We start from the raw sequence: 25,288 nt of genomic DNA on the forward strand, positions 1-25,288 counted from the left end.
GCAATGCCCGTCGTTGTCTTTGGCGGATGCTTGGGTTAACAGAGTCACGCAACAAAAATGAATTTTAGGAAGAGTTGTGGAAATAATAGCGAAATACCAACTTAAATAGATAATTTATTAAAATTTTTTAGATTTATTACGTTGTTAATTTTAATGCCGTAGTTGTGTTTATAATTTTATTGTTTATTTATTTACATCATATTTTTACTTTAGTTTAGCCCGTGTACGGTCTCACGGGCAATTTTGGAGCGGACTTTTTTGGGTACCATTAGTTTTTGTTATGCTAAGAATTTTTTTATGGGATATGGTAGGTTGATTAGATGAGATGAGACGTGGACCTACTCTTAGTTTATTCCTTTTTTACAATCAAGGTTAATTTGATTAATTTAATTATTATAAATCAACAATATTTTCAAAAATCAAATTTATAATTTATTTGATTGATAATTAAAAAGTTTAATTCAAGAAACCCAAAAAAAGAAAAAAAAAAGTAGGGGATTACACAGTTGCTTCATTTTCATTTTTCTTTTGCCTCGTATTCTTTCTTGGTTGGGGTATTGTCACGCCCTGAGCTCGGACTCGCATATGTGTGTGACAGCACAATATGACCATATAACAACTAATTTGTATTTGTCACCGTTTTACGAAATTGATTAACCCAAGTTGCTATAGATGTCCACTATAACTCATTTTGAATATTTAATTTTTACCATATGAAACAAGATGTATAACATGTAGCTAGCACCAACAGTTCCTAATAGTCCGATTACATTCATTGAGTGAATATTACACTTGTTTTATAAGTTTGATAACTTAATCATATTAAGTTGTAATTGTTAAATTGAATTCTTTAAAATTTAACTAGGCTGTTGAGTTGTATCATAATTAGTATATTTGTTGTCGTCAATGGTTTAGATATTTGCTAGTTGTGAGAAAACGTGCAGCACCTTGAAATTATAGAGTTAATTCCCTTTACCGATCTTTTATAGACTTACCACAAGTGCCTTCACACTCTTTAATTATCAATAAAAGAAGTTAACTAATAATGTAAAGAATTTAAAATAACTAGTATGTGAGGCAGAATTAAGGATGCTGTAAGATTCGTTTGATCGAAGATGAATCGTAACTTGTTGAAAAATTAGATTATAACGAATGACGACGGGGATAATTTTTCATCTGTGGATAAGGTCGAAAGGTCATCAACTAGCGATCGAGTTTGTGTGAAGTACAATTGCTAATTCAGAATACCGCCATATCCGCACCGGAAAACTTGGTTCCGCGATCGACGATCCAGAATACCGGTAGGATTGACTCGTCTCACAGATAAAAATTCGTGAGATCGTCTCACAAGAGACCTACTCTAATTCAGGAGTTACTTGATCAAACACCCATAATCATCCATAAATCTTTATGAGTCTATATAAATTGTTTTCTCTCGCATCTAGTATAATAAGACGACGCCTCTGGATATTGTTGAAATAATTATGTGAAACACAATGGGACAGAAGTGGTGGCTAAAACCAAAACTCTTTTATTATGAACATGTTACATGTTGGTGCTTAGGTAAACCCTCTTAATATTGAAGGAGCTGGTTTTATAGCTAAAATAAGTTCTAGTAAATCTTTGATAATTAAAAAAGATAATTAAGAAGATACAAGAATTCAAGTGTGGTTCAAAGAACTCAAGAACATTATAATTCTCATGGGATCTTCTACATGATATATTTTTCTTCTTTTTTCAATATAGTTAGTACCACATACATATGAGACGTTCTCGCATTTTTGCACTGACTTCTTTTTACCCATTTCGTGCTCCGGTTTTTGCTGCGAATGAACCCCGGAGTTCCATGGAGACTTCATGTTCAAGACTTCTTTGGTACAAGTAAAATATATTGATTGTAGCTTCAAATAACGTAGCCTTAGAGGCAAATTTATAGCAGTGTGATAAACAAAAAGGAGCATTGCTCAGTTAGTGGAGTGGTGAATATGGAGAGAGTCGTTGGCCAAGTTTAGGCATATTCTTTGCAATTTGTGAGAGAATGGATTGGTGGAATAATTCCCATGTCCGGGACGTTATGATACTGAGACTCAGGTATATTAAATATTTTCTATATATATGATCATCTATACATCTTAAATTCTTAATTAAATGACTTATAATTTAATAAATGTTTCCTTTTAGTGTAGTTCTTTTGTGAGACGGTCTCACAAATTTTTATCTATGAGACGGATCAACTCTACCGATATTCACAGTTTTTCAAAATAAAATGTTGAAAATCATATTTGCCATTAGCAATTTGTGTTGAATCTCGAGAAAAAATGACAAAAGTTGGGTTATAATAAGTTAGCATCACCATAATAAAAATGCAACCTCCTACCTTATCAAAGAAAGATCTTGATATGTCAACAATAACAACTCTTACATGTAAGCAAATACCCATTCAAGAATTGCACCAAATTTATTTACTTTAAATTGGCCACACAAACTTTAATTCAACATAAAGTATATGTCTACCATCACATTCTTTTACCATTAACGTGATTAAAGCCATTAAAATGAAGTATTTTACCAAACAAGTTAAATACTTCTCTCTTTTCTAAAAGGAAAACCACCCTTTCTTTCATCATATGGTTTGTCAGGTGATTCACTTTCATTAACAAAACTCTCTTTTACACACATGGATAGAGAAAGAAAAAGAAAAAGAAAAAGAAAAAAGAGAGGGTATACAAAGAGACTTTTGCACCACATCACTTGTTTTTTCTGTGTTAGGTTTGCAGCTTGTTCATATACTTACCTAATTATACACGTATATTATATTGATGGCAAAGCCTAATTAAAATGCGGGTCCAACCGGATTAAGAACATGACAAGCAGCAAATTACATTAAACTTATAATATCAAGTAATGCATGTTCTTTATCTTTCTATTCTATTACACAATTAAAGTGGTTCAAACACTCTAACTTTACGTTAAATTACATACTAACATCATAATGCATGGCACATATTTGGATTTCGATTCCCACAAGATTCAGTCACATTATTGAGCATGCAAATTCGTCGTCGCCATAGTCATTGTAATGATCATCATCTTGAACATTAACATCAAACATTGGATAGGCCGGTGGAGGCGACACATAGTAGCACGGGTTCGAGTACACATAAGACTGCATGGGGAAAGGCATGGAATAATATGAATTGTACGTAGTGAGACCAGGCGGTGCAGTACTGTAACTCATCCCACATTCTGGAGCAGCATAGTGATATTGTGGAAATGAGAAGATTTGCTGACATGAAGGGTTCGGATTCATGCGGGCAATGGCCGGCTCGGGAATATCTGTAGGCGGAGGGGATCCACTGCTTGCAGGTGCGGCTGCAACACCGCCACCATTGTCATCCCCTCCATTTGTTGATCTGTTTTCCCCTTTTTCCCTTTCTTTTTCTTCTTTGTTCCTCCGCCACCAGCCGAAACTGACTCCTTCAGTCTGCCGCTGCCATTTTCCTCGATTGCCGATGCCACTAGTGCACAATCATCAGCAGAGGCGTCATCGTCCTCTTCATTATCTTTATTATAACTAATTTCATCTTTCTTGGCTGGTTTTTTCTGATCATTGCCACTTTCACCATCTTTGCAATCTTCAGAGTCCTTTTCGCTCTTACTTTTCTTGGACTTTCCGGACTTCTTCCCTTCTTTATCGGGGGCTCCCGGCCAAATCTCGGCATGTTTTCCCGCCTTGACAAGTTTCTTGATCAATGCTTCGGAATCCACATTCCCTGTTACTAAAACTCTTTGTTGCTTGCAGTCAATCTCAATCTTATACACCCCTGATGAAAAAAAGGACATAATAAAAAAACTTAATATAGCTAAATCTAAACATAAATTAAAGCATTTGAAATCAACCACATAAAGAAATACACTATTTCGTCACACATTAACCTTCAATATTTTGAAGGACTTTCTTTACTTTCTTCTTGCAGCCTTCACAGTGGATAGACACTCTTAAACTCCATGTCTGCATATAATTATTAAGTATAAATAATTGAAAATAATCATAATGAATTATACAGATACAAACATTTGTACATAAGCATCCAACGACTACCTTCATGTACTTGATCAGGTTTTCGGAGGACTTTTCATCGGCACCAGCAGACGACTTCTCCATTCTCTTGCGTGTTTAAAGGAGAGTACTTGAGTGGAAGAAGAAAACAAGTTAATTAAGGGCTCTCTAGGTCTCTTGTGTAATCTTTTGCTAGTGATAAATTTGAAGTACTCGCTGATACTCACCACCTCTTAGGAAGATATAAAGCAGCAGCAAACAACAAAAAAGACCGATTTGCCCATCTCAAGCAACAGGCCATGCTGTATGGGTATTACATGTCATCAAAATTTTCATATTTTGGTGCTCTCGCACTTCAAATGAATTAAAAAAAGAAGAAGTTATTTTCTTACTTTAGTCACTTGCAATACTGCTTTTACAATGACTTCCAGTCTGGGATAATAACATATCACTGAGCTATCTTTTTTACTTTTTGATAAAGAAAAAATAATCAAAATTTGTACAGTGACTACTTTTAGTTGACAGAGACCGCCACCCACACAATATTCTTCTGTAGTCTTTCTTTGGACTTTTTTTTATACAAAGGGTTGGAGGAATTTCTTCTCTAATATAACTAATTTTCTGATTTTAATGCAGGTTATAGTAGAATAAGCTACTCTTGCATAGAGTGTATGATTTTACTTTAAATTTTGAGAAAGAGAAAAGATTAGTATCATTTAAAATAGATTAGCCATAAATTAATGGTATGGTGTTTGTCTTCCAACTCCTTAAAAGTGAAGAAATCTTGCACCATTTTACGATTTTAGGCCATGACTAAGCTTGCACCATTTCTAATGGTTTTAGTAAAATACTTTCGTCAAATATTTTTATATTTGAAAATACGTTATATATCCGCCTCCACAAAAATCCCGCTTCATGACAAATGTTTAATGTTTTTGGTTTTTTAACATTTTGATAATTTTTTATTTTTTTTATATAATTTATTTAACAAAAACCCGTGTGCATACAATTAATACTTTACAGAGTAAATAATTATCTGACGTGTTAATAATTAGGGGTGCCTCGGAAACAAAGAAGACGAGCTAGCGATCGGGGTGAATACGGTGCGGTTTTGCGGTTTTTTTTAAAAAAAATCAAACCGAATTGCCATATGCGGTCGGTTAGTATTTTGAAAAATTAATCGCGGTTTTACGTATAAAATCAGCCTTGCTGTTTTGAGCGGTTTCAAGCGGTTGCGATCGGTTTTACGGTTTTTTTAATGAAAATATTAGAATATATATTCTAATTTATTTGAAAACAACGACAATATATTGTTTTCAAATATAAAATATAGTTCAAAGCATATAAAGATCAAAATAGATTAAACAATAATCAAGATTCAAAACTAAGTTAATAATTTAACAACACAACACATTCACAACAAAAATGACATTTACACTATTTTATCATTTTTTTATTTTGAGACTACAAACAAAATATTGTAGCAAGAAAAATAAATACTTTAATAAAAGACTAATATGAAGAATAATTAAGAAAAGATAAGTTTTATTTGTAAGAATAAAATTTTTAAAGAGAGTTAGGATATAATGAATGATGAATTCTTTATTTGAATATTTTTTTTACAAATTATTATAATTCTAGGTCAAATATTATGGCAAGCGGTTTAGGCGGTGCGGTTTGGTGCTGTTCTTGGCAAAAAAAAAATAACCGAACCGTGTATGCGGTGCGGTTTATGAATAATATTTTTAATCTCGGTTTTTATAAAATATTATGAAAAACGGTGCGGTGCAATTCGGTTCGGACGGTTCGGGCGGTTAATAAAAAATTTTGATCACACCTAGCTAGCGGTGAAGCGTGTGCTTCCTGGTCCACTAATTTAAAAATATATATTTAAAAATCAGAAAAAATAATAATAAATCAGAAAAATTATAACAAATATCCTATTTATAATTACATGTAGTTTTTTTAATTATGAGTATTTTTTAATTATCACAAGTTTCAAGATGACTTGATCGAACATATTTGAAGTTTACGTAGGGATGTGCAGTGGAATTCGTTCTCTTTTAAAATTATGAATAATTTTTAAATATGTGTATTTTTTAATTTTGTGTAATTTTAAATTATGTTCTAAATTTTAATTAATTATATGTAATTGTATTTTTTTTTAATTATGTGTACTTTTAAGTTTTGTTTTAATTATTCTGTTTTAAATTACAAAGTTATTAAATGAAATAAAAAAACTTATATTTCAATATCATTTTTGTAACTTAGTTTCACTGCTGCAAGAACATGAGATGAAATTATCAACACTGACATGAACATAAAAACTTTATCTCGTCCTTAAACATGCTCTAAGAAGAACTTCATCTCGTCCTCATGTGAGAAAATGATTGTCGAATTTTAAAACTCTTTGCCGAATATCAGTCTGTTCATTTGGAAAATCCATCATTAATCTCGAGAAAGAAATGTTGATGCAGAGGAAAATGTCACACCAAATCTTCCAAATGGTCAAACAAGAAGATATATTCCAACAGCAGAAACCACTCTTTATTCAGAAAGCAAAAGAAGAGAACACAACATTAAACAAGCTTAACTTATCTTATTTATCCGTCCATTAACAAACGTTAAAAGACGCAAAACATTAGAAAACAAGGGGACGAACATAAACACAGCCAGCTCGTCACCCTACGGAAGATCATTGATCAATGCTTCATTGTTGCTACGACCTTCTGCCACGCTGCCCGGCCCAAGATATCTGCACACCAAGCACTCACATGCGGCCTCGCCTCGAACAGGGCCTTGATCTTGGTGCGGAACAAGTTGTTGATAATTGGGAGATGGTGCAGATCTGCCAAGCTATAAGCATCTCCTCCAATGTATTTTGATGCAGCCAAACGTGACTCGTAAATATCCAGAATAGAGGCTAGCTTTCCTTCGTTAGCTGCCACAACACTTTCGTCGATAGCCATGCCTAGCATGGGTTTTACCACGAGTTCAAATGATATTTTTGATGCGGCGGCGTCGAATGACTGGGATTCAACTTCGACCCATACTGAGACCATAGCCATTTTCTTGGGATCTTTGGGTACAAGCGGAGTTCCCTTATCAGCATAGTTGTGCGTTATGTATTGAGTCACTGCCCTTGATTCTAATATATTTCATGTTCAAAAAGGGAAAAAAAAAGGATCAAAACAGAAACTAAGAATGGATTATGACCTGAAGCCCCTTGCCCCTAAACACGAAACAAACATTTTCCCCCGAAAATAGTAAAATTGATCACGTTATTTCATATTTGGATTTTGATGTCTAATTAGTCAAAATCATGTATTACACTTTTAGTCCTTGATTTTTTTGCCGGACCATTGACATGAAATTAGATATTAGCTTAGATATGACGTCACTTCGATGAAAAAGGACTGGACTGGAGACTGAAAAGAAGCTAAGATCGATATTGCATATTTGATAATATTTTAACCAATCAGATGACTAAAATCCATTTTAAACAAGAGTCGGAGACAGAAATTGTTATTTTCCGCCTTTTTTAAACACGAGTGAATCGAAACACAGAGATAAGATAAAACAATGTCCACGATAAATCCAAGATCAAAAGAAAATACTAGATTCAAAACGAGAAAGCTTTAAGGTATAAATTAAGAAGGGAAACATACCAAATAGAGTCAGATCTCCATCTTGAAGGACTGGCACAACCCCAAATGGCTGAATCAAGAAGAACCCACAAAAACTCGTCAAGAAACTCGGAATCCACAAACAAAAAATGAAATCAAACAGAAGAATTGAGTACTATCTTCCTACATTGAGTGATATGAAAGGCTCCTTCTTCTGCTGGCCTGAAGATAAATCCACAAACTCAAATTCGTACTCGAGCTCTTTCTCTTCCAGGCAGACTCGGACTCTTTGTGCGGCTGGAGAAAGAGGGTGTCCGTAAAGCTTGATCGCCATTGCTACGCTCGTAATTGAGACGAAACTTTGAGAAAATTATCAGCGGTTTAGGTTGGTTTCGTTTGAGACAAGGTGATGTGTGAGGTATTTATTTTGATCAATTGCGAGTGTCACGTACGCACGTTGATTGTGTCTACACCACTGATTTCGAGACTGAAAAGTGAAAGCTAATTTGATAAATTTAAGCAACATAAAATATGCCGTTTTGATTCGATAGAAAATACTTCACAACTCGCCACATAATCTAATGGTGAGTTGAATTAGAAGAAAAATATTGATTTGAATTAATAATATATACATAAAATATGTGGTTTACATTCCATTGAAAATATTTCACGACTCATAATTTCAAACAATCTAATGATGAGTTGAGTCGGATTGAAAAAAAAATATATTAATTTGAATTATTAATAATATCTACATAAAATATACGGTTTGGATTTGACTTAAAGTATTTCACAACTCGTAATCTCACCCAATCTAACTGTAAGATGAGTCGGATTGGGAAAAAAAATAGTGATTTGAATTAATAATATCCAACAACTATTTAGCTATATTTATGGTCGCACCTTAAATATTTTCTTGGCAGATATAAAACTTACGCAAAAAATATAATTTGAATAATTAGATTAAAAAAAAAGTTAGATTATACATGACAAATTTTGCTATTAACATCTGATTTAAGAAATGATTTGATTATTGAAATTAAAATGAGGCCATTAAATTAAATATTTGAAATCTAATATCATGAATTAACAATAGCTAAAAATAAAAGTTAAAGAATTTCCAATCCATTTATTTCAAAATCATCCTAATGAATCGAGTGATTTTGTGTTAGAGATTTTGTTTCTTTTTATTTTTCATCCATTTCTACTTTTTCTTTCTTCTCCCACTTTTCTTAATTTAATCCAAGTTTTTATTTATTTATTTTTATTTCAACCATCCTCAATTATTTCTTCGCATTAATAATCACCCACAGGTCCCCCAACCCTAGCATCCAACAATCCACAAGCTCCGAGCACTCTGAGTTAATTCACCCACCGATATTTATTCCCATGTCCACTACAATATAAGTCTCTTGTGATAAATTTCATGAGATATATCTTCGTTTATGTGTTAATATTTAATGAGAAAATATTATTTGTTTATGTCAAAAATATTCGTTTTATTTTAAATTAATATGGATGGACCCTAAACTTTAAGTTCTACACTCAAATGACTCTCAATTGTGAGAGATCTCTACGATGCTGAAGACAATTACAAGCATCATTAGACAAGAAAATTGGGAAGTTTTAGTAAAAACACCACCGATATACGACAATTATATATATAATTTATATCATTTTTTATAAATAGAACAAGTGATTATATATAATGATGAGTTATTTTAATTTTTAGTATAATAATAAGTATTTGATTCAATACAAAGGGAAAAATAGACGAGATAAATCAAAATGATTGAGGGGGGTTTTTTTTTTTTTCATTTATAAATGATTGAGGGTAAAATCAGCTCGATATATATAATTTCGAGGACAAATATTACCTGAACTTTTTTAAAAAAAAAACAAATCGATCCGATGAATTAGCCGTGTCTCAAATAACTGTATTGAATGTCCTCCCTAGTATTATGCTATGAAATTAAAAGTAGAACTTTTAAACGGTAAGTTCGATCCTGCCCAGGATCAATGACTGGGATTCAATCACATGAGGAAAAATTTTTTTTTAAAAAAAAAAAATTGGGCCAGAAAAATTTTATAGCCCTTAGATGTACCCCTGCGGTAGGAAGGAATAATCCCTTTTAAACTATGTACGTATCTATTTATGCATGCATGTACTCTAATTAAATTCTGGATATTAGAGACAAGTTTAATGTCTTTAGTTTTTTTTTCCCTTTTCTTTTCCGTCCTTCTGTTATTTCAAGTTGTTGTTAACCCTTCATTAATAAAATTTTTACGATTTCATTATATCATTTCAGATTATAGTAAGACATGTTACTAATTTTTACGATTATGATATTTCTTTTATTCGAATATAAATCGATTTAATTATACGATCGAATTATAATGTAATTGTCTCATTAACCGTTCGTTTGGGTGAGAGGATTTGGCAAAATTTATATTACAATTCAAACATAAAATCGATCGATTAGATGATTCTTGGTTGGGAATTATTCGATCAAACAATTCAACGCAAACAGAACAAATGTAAGGACCAAAGACGAGCCCATGTAAACTTGAGTAAATATATCTGCGTTAAACCAATTCAAGTAGACGAAACCAATAATTTATAACATCAAATCTAATATTTATGTATCAACTTTTATTGGTTTAATTAATTTGTTTGGTGCCACATGCATGTTTTATGTTTAAGTGTAAATAGTGGTCGAACTGTGATGCTTAAACTGCATGCTATATAGTTTAAAAGATTAGATATGTATCATTACCATCATCTATAGCTCTTCGTAAAGCGACGATAACTCATTCCTATAATTAATATCAGAACTAAAGTCATGAGTCTGATTATCATTGATGGCAATGAATTAAATTATCACAAAATTTTAAAAATTTAATTTAGGCATGGGCCAAGATAGCCAAGATTGTACAAGCCAGAATAACATGGTATGGGCTTAAGCCCAATCTAGGCCCACCATCTATTTATTTTTATCTTCCCCCAATAATCCGCGCCAAAAATTTGAATTTTAATAAAATTTTAAACACGTGCTCGATTTCCCAGAATACCCCACTAGCTTCTGAGCATGCTAAACAAAGCCGGAGGGAAAAATTGGGGGATTTCGATTAATGAAGAGAAAAACCCTGAGGGGAAATACCAATAGCGAATTAAAGAGACAGATAAAGCACTCTGGCGTGATCGTGAAAGGGTCACTGGCGCAACATCTGACGGTGCCTATGGAGCGATATTCACTCGGTTTACCTGTTGAATCGGACAATTCTTCGCGATTCCAGAAGCTTCTAGTTGCGGAAGCGAATCCATCGGCTGAGGCTTTGCTGATGGATTTTGAAGAGTGCGCGGATGAAAAAGGATTCATCCTCAGTCAAGATTTCTTCTGGTAACTAAATATAAACTTGTTTTGGACCACGGTTTTAGCTGCGTTTTCTTGATTTGTGATTTCTCTCGTTTACCTACTTTTAAAATTGCAGGCTTTGTAATGCGTATGCAAACTCTTACAAAGCACGAATATTGCAACGAAAAGGATAAAACTTTTTTCCGATGCTAGAATCAGTCATACGAGGGTTGTCGATGATTTATTTATTTTATTTATTGCAGTACACCCGACTATATCACTCCCGAAATGCCTGCAATGCCAAACAATTTAGACTGGAATAAGGTAATCGCAAAGAATGTTAATAGGGGCTGTTTGAGTTAATGTTTGTGTTTTCAAGTAATCCTGCCATGCTGAGTTACTTGAAATTTTTTCGCAGGAAAGCATCCCATGTCCCAAGTCACCGGAGAAAATTAAAACCGTGAAACGCAAAAGGCAGAAACTAGGTACGAAAAGCTGCATATCCTGCATCATGATCCACGATTATCATTTGCTGAAAATTATAGCTCTCCAAGAGGTCCTTAAGCCTTTTATGTCTCATATTAACGACACTGTCTGTTTTGCTATCATCATAAAATAAACACAGAGCTAATGTATCTTCAAGTTAGTTCATTCTTCCATAATTTTTCCATAAAGCTCAACTTTATGTGTCAGCAGCTTCCTCAACTATTAATAGTATATGCCACTCTGCTGCAATTTAACTCCAGAAAGAAATACTAGATAATTGGAAGGCTAGCTTTGTCATTGAATGTGGACAGTATCCTGGTGACTAGAGCAAGCGACAAGCACTCTGTTTGTTCACATTGTGGAAAACGGAAAACCAAACATCAAGAGATGTCTTAGCAGTTGAAAACAAGATAGATATGTGGTACTGGTTTGAGAAATTACTCGTTGCTTGTTAATAATGGACTCTCGTATTTAACAAATCCAACAGCTATAATTGTGTTTTCCATGCAATTGTCACATATTTGTCCCGGAGCATTGCCTAATTAAATTTTAGTAGTTCCTGGTCCTTAAACCTATAAATAGTCACGTGTAAATTAAAGACGTGTAAATTAAAGTTTGTACCTTGCACAATTTTTGTCACATTTATACATGGCAATTGTTTGCCTAACAATAACCCATTTTCATATGGTAAGTATGCTTATTTTTTCACTCAGATGCTAAAATTTTTTCTAACTTTTTCCATTTCGCGGGGTGATTTTCACATTTCAGTTACTTTGCTTCTCCACTTGTCTGATTCTATTTTTGTTTGTCATCCAGATGTTAAATCCACATCATCCCCTATATCAACAGTTGCTATCCATCAAGAGTGGGAAGATCATACTGACCACAGTGAAGAAACAGATGAGATAAATACAGAAATACCAGTTAAATTGCAAAAGAATCACGGCTTTGTTTCTAAGTCTGCTGTAGCATTAAGGTGCAGGGTCATGCCTCCTCCGTGTCTAAGGAACCCATACCTAAAGGATGGATCAGAATCAAATTCTGATCCCTTTGCCAATCAAAGATCTAAATGTGCAGGTTTGCTTTACTCGAAGAATGCTTAGATTTTTTTTTTTTGGAAAATGATCATTTGATTCTAAATATTGGTTATGCTAGTCCTTCACCTCTTCTTTGTATCTTCATTAATATGTTCCTCAGCATTATATCCTCATTAACATGCCCTTTTGGTGTCTGCAGGTTTTTACCCTGCTGGAATTGGCGGTGATGGGCTTTCCCGTTATATGACAGATTTCCATGAAATTGAGGTATCTTGGAGAATCGAGACAGCTTTGCTGTCCTTCAAAAAAGGGGAAAAAATAAGAAGAAGACAGCTTTGCTATATTTTGATTATGCAGGTCTAATCTCATAGCTATTTGTCTGTTTTCCAGAAAATTGGTAATGGAAATTTCAACCATGTTTTCAAAGTCTTGAAGAGAATTGATGGCTGCATGTATGCTATGAAACAGAGCATGAGGCAGTTGCATCAGGACACGGAAAGGTATTTTATTGTTTCCCAGCTGTTTGTGACAATACTTTCTTTTGCTGCTGATTATGATTCATTTTATCAGGCGCAAGGCTTTAATGGAGGTTCAATCTTTGGCCGCCTTAGGTTTGTTGCATACAAATACTCTTATATTATTTTGCCACTTCAAGGTTGATTAAAGACTATCATTTTTCTGTTTATTTTCTCAGGGTTCCATGAAAACATAGTTGGATACTATTCTTCTTGGTTTGAAAATGAGCGACTTTATATCCAACTGGAGCTATGTGAACACAGCCTTTCAATGATTAAGCCATCTAAATTATTCACGGAGGGTGAAGTTTTAGAAGCAATGCATCAGGTGAATGATTTTGGGAGTGTCTGTCATTCCAAACTATATTCAGTCATTCCAAACTATATTAAGTCATTAACTTATGCAATAATATCTACTTTGCAAAGTATCAACCAAACATAATTCACATCCTATTTCATTTAAGTTGCTTTATTACATGAACATCTGTTCTCAGGATACTTCTGAATTCAAATTTTTTGTTTTTTAACAGATTGCCAAGGCATTGATGCACATACATGAGAGAGGAATTGCTCATTTAGATGTAAAGCCAGATAACATATATGTTAAAAACGGAGTTTGTAAACTTGGTGATTTTGGCTGTGCTACTCTGCTCGATAGAAGCCTACCAGTTGAAGAAGGTGATGCACGCTATATGCCCCAAGAAATCCTAAATGAGGATTACGATCATCTGGATAAAGTTGATATCTTTTCCTTAGGAGTTTCAATCTATGAGCTCGTCAGAGGGTCAACTTTGCTCGAATCAGGGCCTCAGTTTCAAAATCTTAGAGAAGGAAAATTGCCTCTTCTTCCTGGACATTCCATGCAATTTCAGAGTTTACTCAAGGTGCTTTAACTTCCTGCATGATGATGATGGAAATGCTTGAACTGATGTTACTATCGTTTTTTTCTTTTTCTTCCTTTTTTTTCTCTGTTACCGTTGCCATATTGAAAAGTTGCGGAACATTTATATGTTATTGGATGAAATTCTCTTTTGGGAGCTCTAAATGTTGTGAATTCGTTTTGTGTTTATTCTATTGCTTTACGTTATCCTAATCTTGAACTGTGTAAAACACATGATCTCAGGTATGAGCAAATTAGTTTTGTTGGGGAATTAATTTACCCATCCATGCAAATAAACCACTAATGTTTTGTCATTTCCTGATTTGTCCAGCTCATGATGGACCCTGATCCAACACGACGACCTTCTGCTAAAGATCTAGTCGAGAATCCAATTTTTGTCAGGCACCAACGAAATGGCAAATGCAAGTAACCAAGTTCAGTTTTTATGATAGCTTCTAGAGTTGCTGTTTCACTTGTGTTTGAATCGTGTGATTGCAGAATATGACCTATTCTAAGAGAATCGTACAAGATTTAAACAAGGAATCACTCAACACTGTTTTCTTCATTGTAAGCACCAATAGTTTCAAGTATAATGGTGCTATTTTGCATGCTCTAGATGAGGAGAAACTGTTGTATTCTTAATGCTTGTACTTCTGTTGTATTATGATAATTCAATCGATGACGAAGCGTCTCAACACATTTTGGCACATAAATTGTGCAATTTTGATGTAAAACCTGTGCTGAAATAGAGTTGATTGTTGGATATGGCCTAATCGATAATCACTGGTCTTCTCTACAAGAAAGGCACGACGTTCAACGAATGCAACCTTTTTCTGTTACCCTTGCCGTAGCTGTATATCAGACATATACTTGAATCAACAAATCTTGTGGTGGCGGCCCCAAGTTTTGTGTAGCTGTGCCTCGGTTATGTGGTAATAGATATATTGGTTGGAGATCATCCGGTGCAACATAACATTTTTTCCTAAGAATTATGCACATTTGAAATTATAATTATTTGAAATTCTAATAAAAGTTTAGTACATTTCATAACAAAAATAATTATAATATTTTATCAACCCATAAATTGAGAATAATAAAAGATAATCACGTTCAATTGTTAGTTTAATTTTTTTTTTAAAAAATCAAAATCTTAAATTACAAAATCTAAAGACTTATATAAAAATCTGTGAGAGTTTGCAAAAGTAAGTAAAAATATATCAATTCTACAAAAATAAATTATTTAAAAAAGTGGACAAATATTTTCCCTAAATGGCTTGAGGTATATTAATTTTGTTTTAGTGAAGAAACTCCCATATTAATGGGCCACCCGGAAGTAAAATTGGGCATAAAATGACTTGGGCCAAATCTTCATTTATTGGGCTTTCATCAGTCTGAATGTCACCCATCACTAAATATGTACTATATTTAATTTTTTTTAAAAAAATATCTCATTTATGTTATCATTCAAACGAAATAATAATGAAAATATAATTTAAAACGAGTTCCGGAATTCATTTGTTTTCAATATTATATTCACGTAATAGATTTCAAATTCATACAAAATGAAGTAATCTGGTATCTTTTTCTAAAATTTGAAATCCTTACATTCAAATACAACATAAGAAATTAATCTTACAATTTCATCTGACAAAATTTTATTCTCATGATAATTTATAAATATGAAAACATAACACTTGCAAAATCTAAGAGTATTAATTATGTTTAAAATTTTGCATTACGAATTTGAATGTCTCTTGTGAGACGGTCTTACAAATCTTTATCTGCGAGACGAGTCAACCCTACCGATATTCACAATAAAAAGTAACACTTTTTCATGGATGACCCAAATAAGAGACTCGTCTCACACAATACGACCCGTGAGATCGTCTCACACAAATTTTTGCCTAAGAATTTAGTTAGCCTGAAGTATTTGAATCCAATAAACATTCTAAGATTGCAAAAAAAAAAAAAAACATTAATCAATAAATTTTTAAATATTTTAACTTAATATTTTTGTATTATTATGTAACATGCATGACCCATGTTACAAAAAGGCCGGTGATTGATTAGAATACCCAAGTCTTTCTAGTTTGCTCTATTAATGATTTTAACATTTAAATTTAAGTTTTCTATATATTAATCACTGTCAATTACGTGGATAACTGGTACAAATTATTATACAAGGAAACAACATTTTTTCGTGTTTTTCCGGTCCTCCAATTAATTAAAAAACAAGCCTTGGTCCAAAATTTGGTACTTCTTTTTTCTTTTTCTTTTTATTTAATCGTTATTTTAACTAGAACACTGACATGACAATGAATATATCAGTAATGTCTAACGTTATTTTTTAGTTATGTCAGTAATATCTAATGAAAAATCAACATTACAATGGAAAAAATGAGTGTAATTGCAAAAGAAGCCAAATTACTATCGTAAGACCGAATTTTGACAAATTAAATAACTAAAATCTAATTTAGATCAAAGCACAAGACATATTTTGATATTTTTATTTATATATATAATTAATAAATTAAATTTCTTTGATTTGTGTCACTTTCAAGGTGGGATCAAAAGGTTGCAATCAAATTGAATACAAACAATGCAATACCAAACAAATAAGCAAACAAATGAAAATAAATATATAAATAAACAAATAAATTGGAAGAATAACCGTTGGCATCAAATTGACTAAGCAATTACTCGATGCAATACTGCCGAACAAAGTTAAATACAAATAGCTCTTTCACCTTTAAATTATATCGTTTAAGGAAAATAATGTTTAAATTAAACAGGTACTTAAACAAGTCGATTATACGATAAATCAAACGTCAATTTTTCCTTCTAAATGATAAAATCCGTTCTTGAAAGGAATAGAGAGCGAAATCTTGGAATTATTTCGCTTTTTTTAAATCCAAATAACGTGTAACTTTAAGGTACTCGTTATTTTTTAAAATATACTTTTTTCACCTCCTTCAACTTTTCATATTTCCACGACTTATAAAAATTCATGCACATATAAAATATGTTTCTTTTAAACCAAGAATGCAACATGTCTTTTAGCATTAACGCTTCATGATAAAATTCTATAAACATTTAAAATAAATATTTTAACATTTATTACAGCATTCAGGGCATTGCCATGACGTCTAACATTTTTTCAGGTGTAAAATGACCGTTTTGCCCCGAAACCCTAACTTTTCCAATTTATCTTTAGACCTTAAAACGACGACCCAAACCATTCCAAACATAACATAACACCTTAAAAATATACTCATAAATATTTCTTAAACGCAAACTTAAGCTCCTCGTCTAATTTCCCAAATCGTATTTAAACTTAGACGTACATCCCGGTTTGACTCGTATTGACTCGAAACTTAACCAAACTTGAACCAAAGCTCACTAACTCCTAACTATATCATATACAACCCAAATCAAACCAATTAAAACCCTTGAACCATCCTAGGACACTTACTGAATTTAGCCGCAATTTTCGAAAACCCTAGTTTATATTGCCATGTAACATTCGGCCCTAGACTTAGCCAACCCATCTAGACCATAACAAACCCCCTTGGAGAAATGACCGAACCTTAGGGACCCTAATGGACATAATCTAACCAGCCTAGAAGCCACAGCCCTCAAGCCGTGACAAGACTCGTGCGCGACTTGCCCTTCGCCCTTGAACCATCCATCGTAGCTATTAGGACCATGGCTCAGCCCTTTTAAGACCCTAGACATGCCCTAACCGCGGGTACTAGCCGGAAGCACCTAGGAAGCAAACCGCGCCCTAGCCGAACACTAACTTACCAATAACTGAATTTCTGTTCAAGCCATCAACCTTACATGTGCAATCCTTATTTATGCATCTATCGACCCTTAACGTGTCGTAAAAACGTTCTTTCAAGTACCCCTACCATGGTAGTCCCTTCATGCATCATTAACAAGAGTTTTTTTTTTTTAAAAAAAAAAAACTCTAGTTTTATGCAAGTTTAGCCATAAAAATTAAAATACAAGTAGTGCATCATATTTTTCATGCAAACATAATTAAATACACATAATATGATGTAAAACATGTTTGAAAAAAGATTAATGCGTGCCTTTGCGTATATTACGCTCGAAAAGCTTGTTGAATTTTTCTTCAAACTTGCGTGGATTCCTTTCAAAATTTTCGTGTGGTGTGTGCTGATGTGAGAATCCTAGTTTTCTAGGCGACGGGGCGTGAGGTTGAAAGAAATAAAAGACTTGGAAGCCTTGATTATTTGATATAAAATACATGGTGCCTTAGGCCCATTAATTTTGTTTAGGATTAATGTTGTGAAAATATTATCCGAATTTTCAAAAAGTCCTTATTTTTATCGAAAATCGATTACCGGTTTAAAATACGACTTAGCGTATAAAACACTCCATTTTTTAAAATTCATTTAAAATACACCACACATTAAACAATTAAAAATAATTATTTAATAAAAATATTTTTCCCCATATGGTTCCCCGGTTTTTTTTCCTCGGTCGCATATCGAATAACCTTTAAAACGCAATTTTATATATTCTAACAAAAAGCCCTATTTATTTAAACTTGTAAACATACACACCATAATTAATTAATGTCATTCAAAACATTTAATTAGTCATTTTTCATTTTCCCTAAATTTGCATATAGTTGGATAACGTCATCGTATTTTGGACCTTACCGTTAATCTTAAATTTTTTGAACTTAGAAAATAAGGTATCTTAGTTTATGTCAATTAGCTAAATGTCTATTGTTGGCATAGCTATATATTATGAACTAATCAGAGTAATTAAATTTAAATTCTTGTTGGGTTATTATTGTCATTTCTTGTATGTACTTACTGCTATTGGGATCCATTAATTGTATCGATGAATCCCATGTATGTGACTTGTTTGGTAACTAGAAATTCTTATTTTTGTAATGTTGTGGGTACTTAATTTGACCTCTTTGTTAGAAGTTGGTGCACTTTTCACATTCCAATTCATGTTTTCTTCTTGTTCATTACAGGCTTCTTAATGGAAGAAAAAAAGGTTTTTTTACTTTTGTTAATTTGTAATAAAAAACAAACCATTACATTTTAATGGTTTGTTTGATATTTTTGTAATTCATAGTAGCTTGAAAATTCCATTATTTATCATTTTACTTGGTATTATTCAAATATCTATTTATTATACTGCATTTAAATATTATCAATTAGTTTAATTAGCTATCTACAAAAAAGTATACATGCGCAAAAGTACGTAGTCTTTATAATGAAGTCCTTAAACTTTATGTTCTTTTTCTCAAATCCTTTATCGAAAGAAACAATCCCAATGTATTTGGTTTTATTCTCTTTCAACTTAAATCAAATAAGAGCAGTAATAGTTCATCTGCAATAAAATATTTATCTAAGAATATTAGAGATCATATGTTATTTTCCTAGGGTTTTTTCATCCAAATGAGCACCTTTTTTCTATATTCTCCATTTCATTTTTTACGCACACTTTTGTATCATTCGACCACATTCTTCAAACATGGCCATTTGTATGGAAGTTTAAGTTATTGTCCTTTGTGAATAAAGGAATTAAACTAGGGGGTTTTCTCCATCAGCTGTCTCCTATCACAACTATATATATACCACAAAAGCCAAAGTAGGCCGTATTCATATGTTGACATCCTAAGCCAACAAAGAGCAAGCTAGCAAGACTTGAGGAGATTTCGCTGCCCTCTTGTCCTCCTCCACTTCAACCAAATTCCTCATTTTAGGCTCTCCCAAAAAACAAATCCCTTTTTTGGATTACACTTGCACCAACATCGAGAAACCAGAAAATCCAATCTTGGGCCCAAAAATAGCACTAAAAAGAAACTTATTGTATAATTACTGATTAATATTATATTTTTTTTTATAAATTTAAATGTCAAATATCACAGGTGATGAAGGGAGTTTCTCTTCTGGAGAAGTTCAGCAGAGACAAGAACAGAAGCTGCAGCAGCACAACCAGTTGCTCACGCAGGTGACCGCGAACAGCAGCAATGACTCCATCTCAACTGCTAAGAAGAAACGAAATTTACCGGGAACGCCAGGCAAGTCGTGTAACTCTTATATCTTTTTCTTGTCCCATTCTATTTTGCGTGCTTGGAAATAAGTAATGGATTTTGTGTTACTATATGACTTCATACACAGAATGGTGAGTTACAGTTGAAGCAGATCGATGGAGTATTGATCACCAAGTTAATAAGAAGAAAAATGTAACTTTGTGGGATGTTTCTAAATTTAATTTGTTGCTCAAAATGATGACAGCTCCAAGAAATAATAATTTAATATACTTTTATTGTTGCCTTAAGTCATACTTAAGAAAGAGATATATTTATTTAAAAAGGGTCCAATAATTGCCTCTTTTTTTTTGTGAAATTTCCAATAATTGCTTGAAAACTGCAATAATTATTTGCCATATATTGTGCTTATTGCACATATGCATGTACATGGTTTTAGCTCTTCCGATCCCCTACATTTAATTCTCGTATGGAATATATATCTTATATGATATAATATATCTTATTTATTTTATATATATAATATTATACTGTTTCGGTTCATTTTATTCATCGTTAAAAACTAATTAAAGAAGGAAAGACCAAAAAATTCTGGTGAACCAAAAGGGTTTATCTGTTAATATATGTATCCAATTTTGGAGGGGATGCATGCACCACTTTCCACTATGCCAAAAATCACTTTTTACTTCAGATAATATATGAAGTAATAGGGTACTTAAGTGCCGAAGTATATGGACGTGAAGTAATAGATGTACCTTTTACTTCGCATAATACCCGAAGTTGTAGTATTGAAAATACCGAAGTCTTTTGGCCGGTTTTGGGAGAAAAACCGGTCCAGAATTGAACCGGTGTCGAAGTAATAAATGTGTATTACTTCATCGATTATAGTGAATAATGAAGTAGTATATCATATAACTTCCTCTTAATTATTATTTAGCGACGGAATTCATGTTCAAAACCGTCGCTATTTTGCGACGGAATTCATGTTTAAAACCGTCGCTATTTTGCGACGGAAGTAATGTTAAATACCGTCGCTAGTGCGCGACGGAATTTATATCAAAAACCGTCGCTACTTAGCGACGGGGTTCATATGAGTTCCGTCGCTAATATGTTAGGTAAATTAAAAAAAAATTTAATAAATCTGTGTTATGAATTGGTGCGGTAAAATATAAAAAATTTAATAAATCTGTGTTATGAATTGGTACAATCGTGTAAAAGATAAAAATTTTAAGTATCGTAAAGTGGTAAAATCGTGTAAGAAATAAAAATTTTAAGTGTTGTGAAATTGTAAAATCGTGTAAGTGATAAAAATTTAAGTGTTGTGAAGTTGTAAAATTGTGTAAGTGAGAAAAAATTTTAATTGTTGTGAAGTGAAGTGGAAGAAATTGGAGAGAATTTGTATGTATTTATAGAGAGTGGTGGAAGAAAATAGAGGGAAAAATAGGCGGGATTGAATTTTTTTGAAAATGGCGACGGTTTTAGTAAAAACCGTCGTAACATTTTAAATCGGCGACGGTTAAAATGTAGGGAAATATATCCGGGGTGGAATTTTTTTGAAAATGACGACGGTGTTCTTTTAACCGTCGCCAAATTTTTAATCGGCGACGATTGACTTTAACCTGTCGCTACTTTTAGCGACGGTCAAATAACAACCGTCGCTAAATATAGCGACAATTTTTAAAAAACAGTCGCTAGTTTTAAATATGCGACGGTTTTTATTTGACCGTCGCTAAAATTAGCGACGGGTTAAATTAAACCGTCGCCGATTTAAAATTTGGCGACGGTTTAAAAAATCCGTCGCATGTTTTAATCTTTTTACTTCACTACATCGTATTTTCATTATTTTTTACTTCATCAAAATTGATATGCCGAAGTAAAATATATAAAAAAAATGCAGTGAAGCCCGTGTTTTTAAACATCCGAAGTAAAATATATTATTTTACTTCGCTTGTGTTATTAATGAAGTTATTGGTAATATATTACTTCGTAATTTATTTTTGCCGAAGTAACGCCTGGCGAAGTAAAATGTCATTTTTCACATAGTGTTCCCTTATTTTTTAACAATAAATTAATGTCGAGAATTAAAAAGAAATGTTAAGTTCATGTCTTAAACAATGTTTTTGAATCATCACACACACACACACACACACATATATATATATATATATATATATATATATATATATGTATATATATATATATATATAAAATAGTTTTATACAGGGGCGGATCTAGGATTTCGACACTGGAGGGCCGCTTACAAAAGACAAACTAAAATTTAAAAGGGAAAAGACAAAAATTCTACGGGTTACATTGAACAAAACATCAACCGTACGTTTCTTAACAACGTATGGTTTTGACAATAACCGTCGCAATATAGCGACGGTTTTGACAATAACCGTCGCCGATCTAGATCGGCGACGGTTTGGTTAAACCCGTCGCTATATACTAAAATTTTTTGGGGGGGCCGTGGCCCCCGTTCGCCCTACATTAAATCCGCCCCTGGTTTTATATCCAAATAATTGTGACGTAAAAAAATAATCACCCAAAATATTTGTTCACTGTAGCATATATGGTACGTAGCAAAGTAAAGTGAAAGACAATATTTTATTATTAATATAGTTCCCCACGCACATACATTTGTGTACACAAGGTAATGCATGGATTGAACATATCTCTAGGCCAAAAAAAGTAATATTATGTTTCTATATATAAAACCTTAGATTTTCATATAAACCAGTCTTATATAAATATGGGATAAAATTGTATTTTAGGCTGCCAATATTTGAATTTTTTTTTTTCATTTTTTAGAAGTTTAAAAATACTAAAAATGTACCTTAATCTCCTTTTTATTATGAATCAGATCCCACAGCTGAAATTGTTGCTTTATCACCAACAGCCCTAATGGCAACGAACAGATTTGTGTGTGAAATCTGTAACAAAGGGTTCCAAAGGGATCAAAATCTGCAATTACACAGAAGAGGTCACAATCTTCCATGGAAGCTTAAGCAGAGAACCACCACTGAACCTCGAAAACGCGTTTACATCTGCCCCGAACCGTCGTGCGTACACAATAATCCCGCTCGAGCCTTAGGCGATCTCACCGGGATCAAGAAACACTATAGCAGGAAACATGGAGAGAAGAAATGGAAATGTGACAAATGCTCCAAGAAATATGCAGTTCAATCTGATTGGAAAGCTCATCAAAAGACTTGTGGCACTAGGGAGTATAAGTGTGATTGTGGAACCATTTTCTCAAGGTAATCTTTGCTTTTAGTCATCAGGATAAAGTGCGTTGATCCTATATATTGGTATTTCAAGTGTCATTCATATCAGCTATGTTCATCATCAGGTCAGTAATGCTCAGTGAAATATATATTTATATACACACACCAATGGGAACTTCGATAGAGTAGATCAATTATCCATATTTAGTCAGGTTGTATCTTCATGTGGAGTTCATTCCCCACATGCAAGGCTAAACATGGGTCATTGATCTTATGGGGTCAAATTTAATCAGATAGTGAACGAAGACCGGAGGACTAAAATTCTATATAAACCAATTTTCTTTTTTCCCTGAATTTTTTAACTGAAATTTCCTCAAAACTAATTTTGGTGTCAAGTTATATATATATTTCAATGAATCTTTTGTGAATTATAGAATGATTTGCTTCATTCAGGAGAGACAGCTTCATAACTCACCGGGCATTTTGTGATGCATTGGCTGAAGAAAACAGCAAAGTAATGACCCATGGCTTGATCAGCCCGAGTTTTCAATCCCAAATGCCTGGGTTATTGTCCACTATGCCTATAAATTCCAACTCAAACACATCTATGGAATTCAACAACCCTTTAAAATCACTTCAACAAGAGCTAGTCCCGATCGCTTTCCAGCCGATGAATGTCGGTGCCGCAGGCGCCATGTTCTCTAACAGTTTGGGTAATCTCTTCGGCAGCCCAAGAAGCATGCCTTCGACTTCATCCGGCCTTCAACTCAGCTCAAACTCGACCCCATCAGGCTACAACTATCACCAAGATAACAAGAACCTAGGCCAAATTCCGGGATCTGCCCCCCATATGTCGGCCACGGCTCTGCTGCAGAAAGCAGCCCAAATGGGCGCCACGGCAAGTAGTAGTATCAACTCCCCTATGATGCAGAAGAGCTTTGTCAGCAGCATGGCGGATCCCGACCAGATATCCGGGGCCAGAGCCATTACTAATATCCATTACGACAACTTCCAACCTCAAAACGAACAACCACCCTCAGCATTTATGGATGGTGGATTCGCCAGTCAACTATTTGAGAACGGCGGAGGCGGTGGCGGAGGTGGTGGCTCCGCCGTGAATGATATGGTGATGTACGGGGGGATGCTTATTGGAAACGATCAAAACTCAGTGGCGGCCTCCGGATTCCTGAAAAATTTAGCAGAAATACAAGAGGATCAGAGCGATCAAAGCTCTGCAGGTATCCAACACGGAAGACATAATAATAACAATAATGTTATGGCGAGAAATCTCACAAGATTGGGAGGGGGAAATGATATGACAACCGTCGATTTCTTGGGGGTTGGGGGATCAAGGGCACAGAATAATCTGCATGACCAGAGTTTGGATCACGTGGAAGCCATGAATCAGCAGAGAATTCAAGCTATGCATAACCCTTTCCATCAACATGGAGATTCTGATGTAGAAAAGCCATTGTACAGCACATTCTGATGGACGCAGTCAGTTGATTTAATTACATTTAGATCTCAAATTCGAATCGTATAATCCGGTAAAGGAAAATGGAAAAAGATTGCCACTCTTGAAAATAGCGGGAGGATTTTGGGTTAATGCACGGTAGTCGGTAGCCGTTCCATTTTTGCATGCGATTTATAAATGGGGTGCAATGCTTTCTTGACTACTAGCGACGGAGGCACACGCGTTGCGTGTGACATGAATATATTGAGTTAATATATTAAAAATTCATGATATTACAACAACATGACACCGAAACATTTTGTACGTGAATCATGAAAAGCAATTGATTGCGAAAATTAAATAAATCTGTCAAACTCAATTTGTTACCTTTCATGATATAAGTTTTGATCATAAAAATAATATTTTTTGAAGTCGTAAGTGAAATAACGATAAACTTCAACGTAAAAAAAGTAAAGAAATAGTCAGATGATTTTCCAAAAGATATCATAATATCATCGAACTAAAATTTATTGAATTTAAAACCTTAGATTTGTCTCCATAATGTAACAAAAAATTGAACAAAAACAATTAAAACTGTATTTATCTTT

At 33.5% G+C, this 25,288-nt stretch overlaps 4 protein-coding genes across 5 annotated transcripts; 2 read left to right on the forward strand and 2 right to left on the reverse strand.

Annotated features, from left to right (window-relative positions):
• Positions 1 to 2,887: 2,887 nt before the first annotated feature.
• On the reverse strand, positions 2,888 to 4,296 carry LOC140838061 (uncharacterized). Of its 2 annotated transcripts, none has more exons than XM_073204151.1 (3): positions 4,108 to 4,296; positions 3,937 to 4,014; positions 2,888 to 3,824 (listed from the first exon to the last, which is right to left on the reverse strand). In XM_073204151.1, the coding sequence occupies exons 1-3, from the start codon at positions 4,163 to 4,165 to the stop codon at positions 3,307 to 3,309; spliced, it is 654 nt and encodes a 217-aa protein (XP_073060252.1). In that variant the 5' UTR covers positions 4,166 to 4,296; the 3' UTR covers positions 2,888 to 3,306. The 2 variants fall into 2 exon arrangements, with proteins under 2 accessions (XP_073060252.1, XP_073060251.1); XM_073204150.1 differs by having other exon boundaries at positions 3,937 to 4,012; positions 4,103 to 4,296.
• A 2,287-nt stretch (positions 4,297 to 6,583) lies between these two features.
• LOC140840124 (glutathione S-transferase-like) lies at positions 6,584 to 8,131 on the reverse strand. The gene is made up of 3 exons (XM_073207255.1): positions 7,874 to 8,131; positions 7,729 to 7,777; positions 6,584 to 7,208 (listed from the first exon to the last, which is right to left on the reverse strand). The coding sequence occupies exons 1-3, from the start codon at positions 8,018 to 8,020 to the stop codon at positions 6,763 to 6,765; spliced, it is 642 nt and encodes a 213-aa protein (XP_073063356.1). The 5' UTR covers positions 8,021 to 8,131; the 3' UTR covers positions 6,584 to 6,762.
• Positions 8,132 to 10,758: 2,627 nt separating this feature from the next.
• Positions 10,759 to 14,723, forward strand: LOC140840127 (wee1-like protein kinase). The gene is made up of 10 exons (XM_073207257.1): positions 10,759 to 11,087; positions 11,306 to 11,366; positions 11,461 to 11,527; positions 12,345 to 12,605; positions 12,765 to 12,832; positions 12,956 to 13,065; positions 13,136 to 13,176; positions 13,260 to 13,408; positions 13,611 to 13,964; positions 14,292 to 14,723. The coding sequence occupies exons 1-10, from the start codon at positions 10,819 to 10,821 to the stop codon at positions 14,388 to 14,390; spliced, it is 1,479 nt and encodes a 492-aa protein (XP_073063358.1). The 5' UTR covers positions 10,759 to 10,818; the 3' UTR covers positions 14,391 to 14,723.
• A 4,924-nt stretch (positions 14,724 to 19,647) lies between these two features.
• Positions 19,648 to 24,900, forward strand: LOC140840128 (zinc finger protein GAI-ASSOCIATED FACTOR 1-like). Its single transcript, XM_073207258.1, has 3 exons — positions 19,648 to 20,030; positions 22,864 to 23,260; positions 23,681 to 24,900. The coding sequence occupies exons 1-3, from the start codon at positions 19,862 to 19,864 to the stop codon at positions 24,714 to 24,716; spliced, it is 1,602 nt and encodes a 533-aa protein (XP_073063359.1). The 5' UTR covers positions 19,648 to 19,861; the 3' UTR covers positions 24,717 to 24,900.
• Positions 24,901 to 25,288: the final 388 nt, after the last annotated feature.

Source organism: Primulina eburnea, chromosome 8 (assembly GCF_022965805.1).
Source record: "Primulina eburnea isolate SZY01 chromosome 8, ASM2296580v1, whole genome shotgun sequence".
NCBI classification, from domain to species: domain Eukaryota; kingdom Viridiplantae; phylum Streptophyta; class Magnoliopsida; order Lamiales; family Gesneriaceae; genus Primulina; species Primulina eburnea.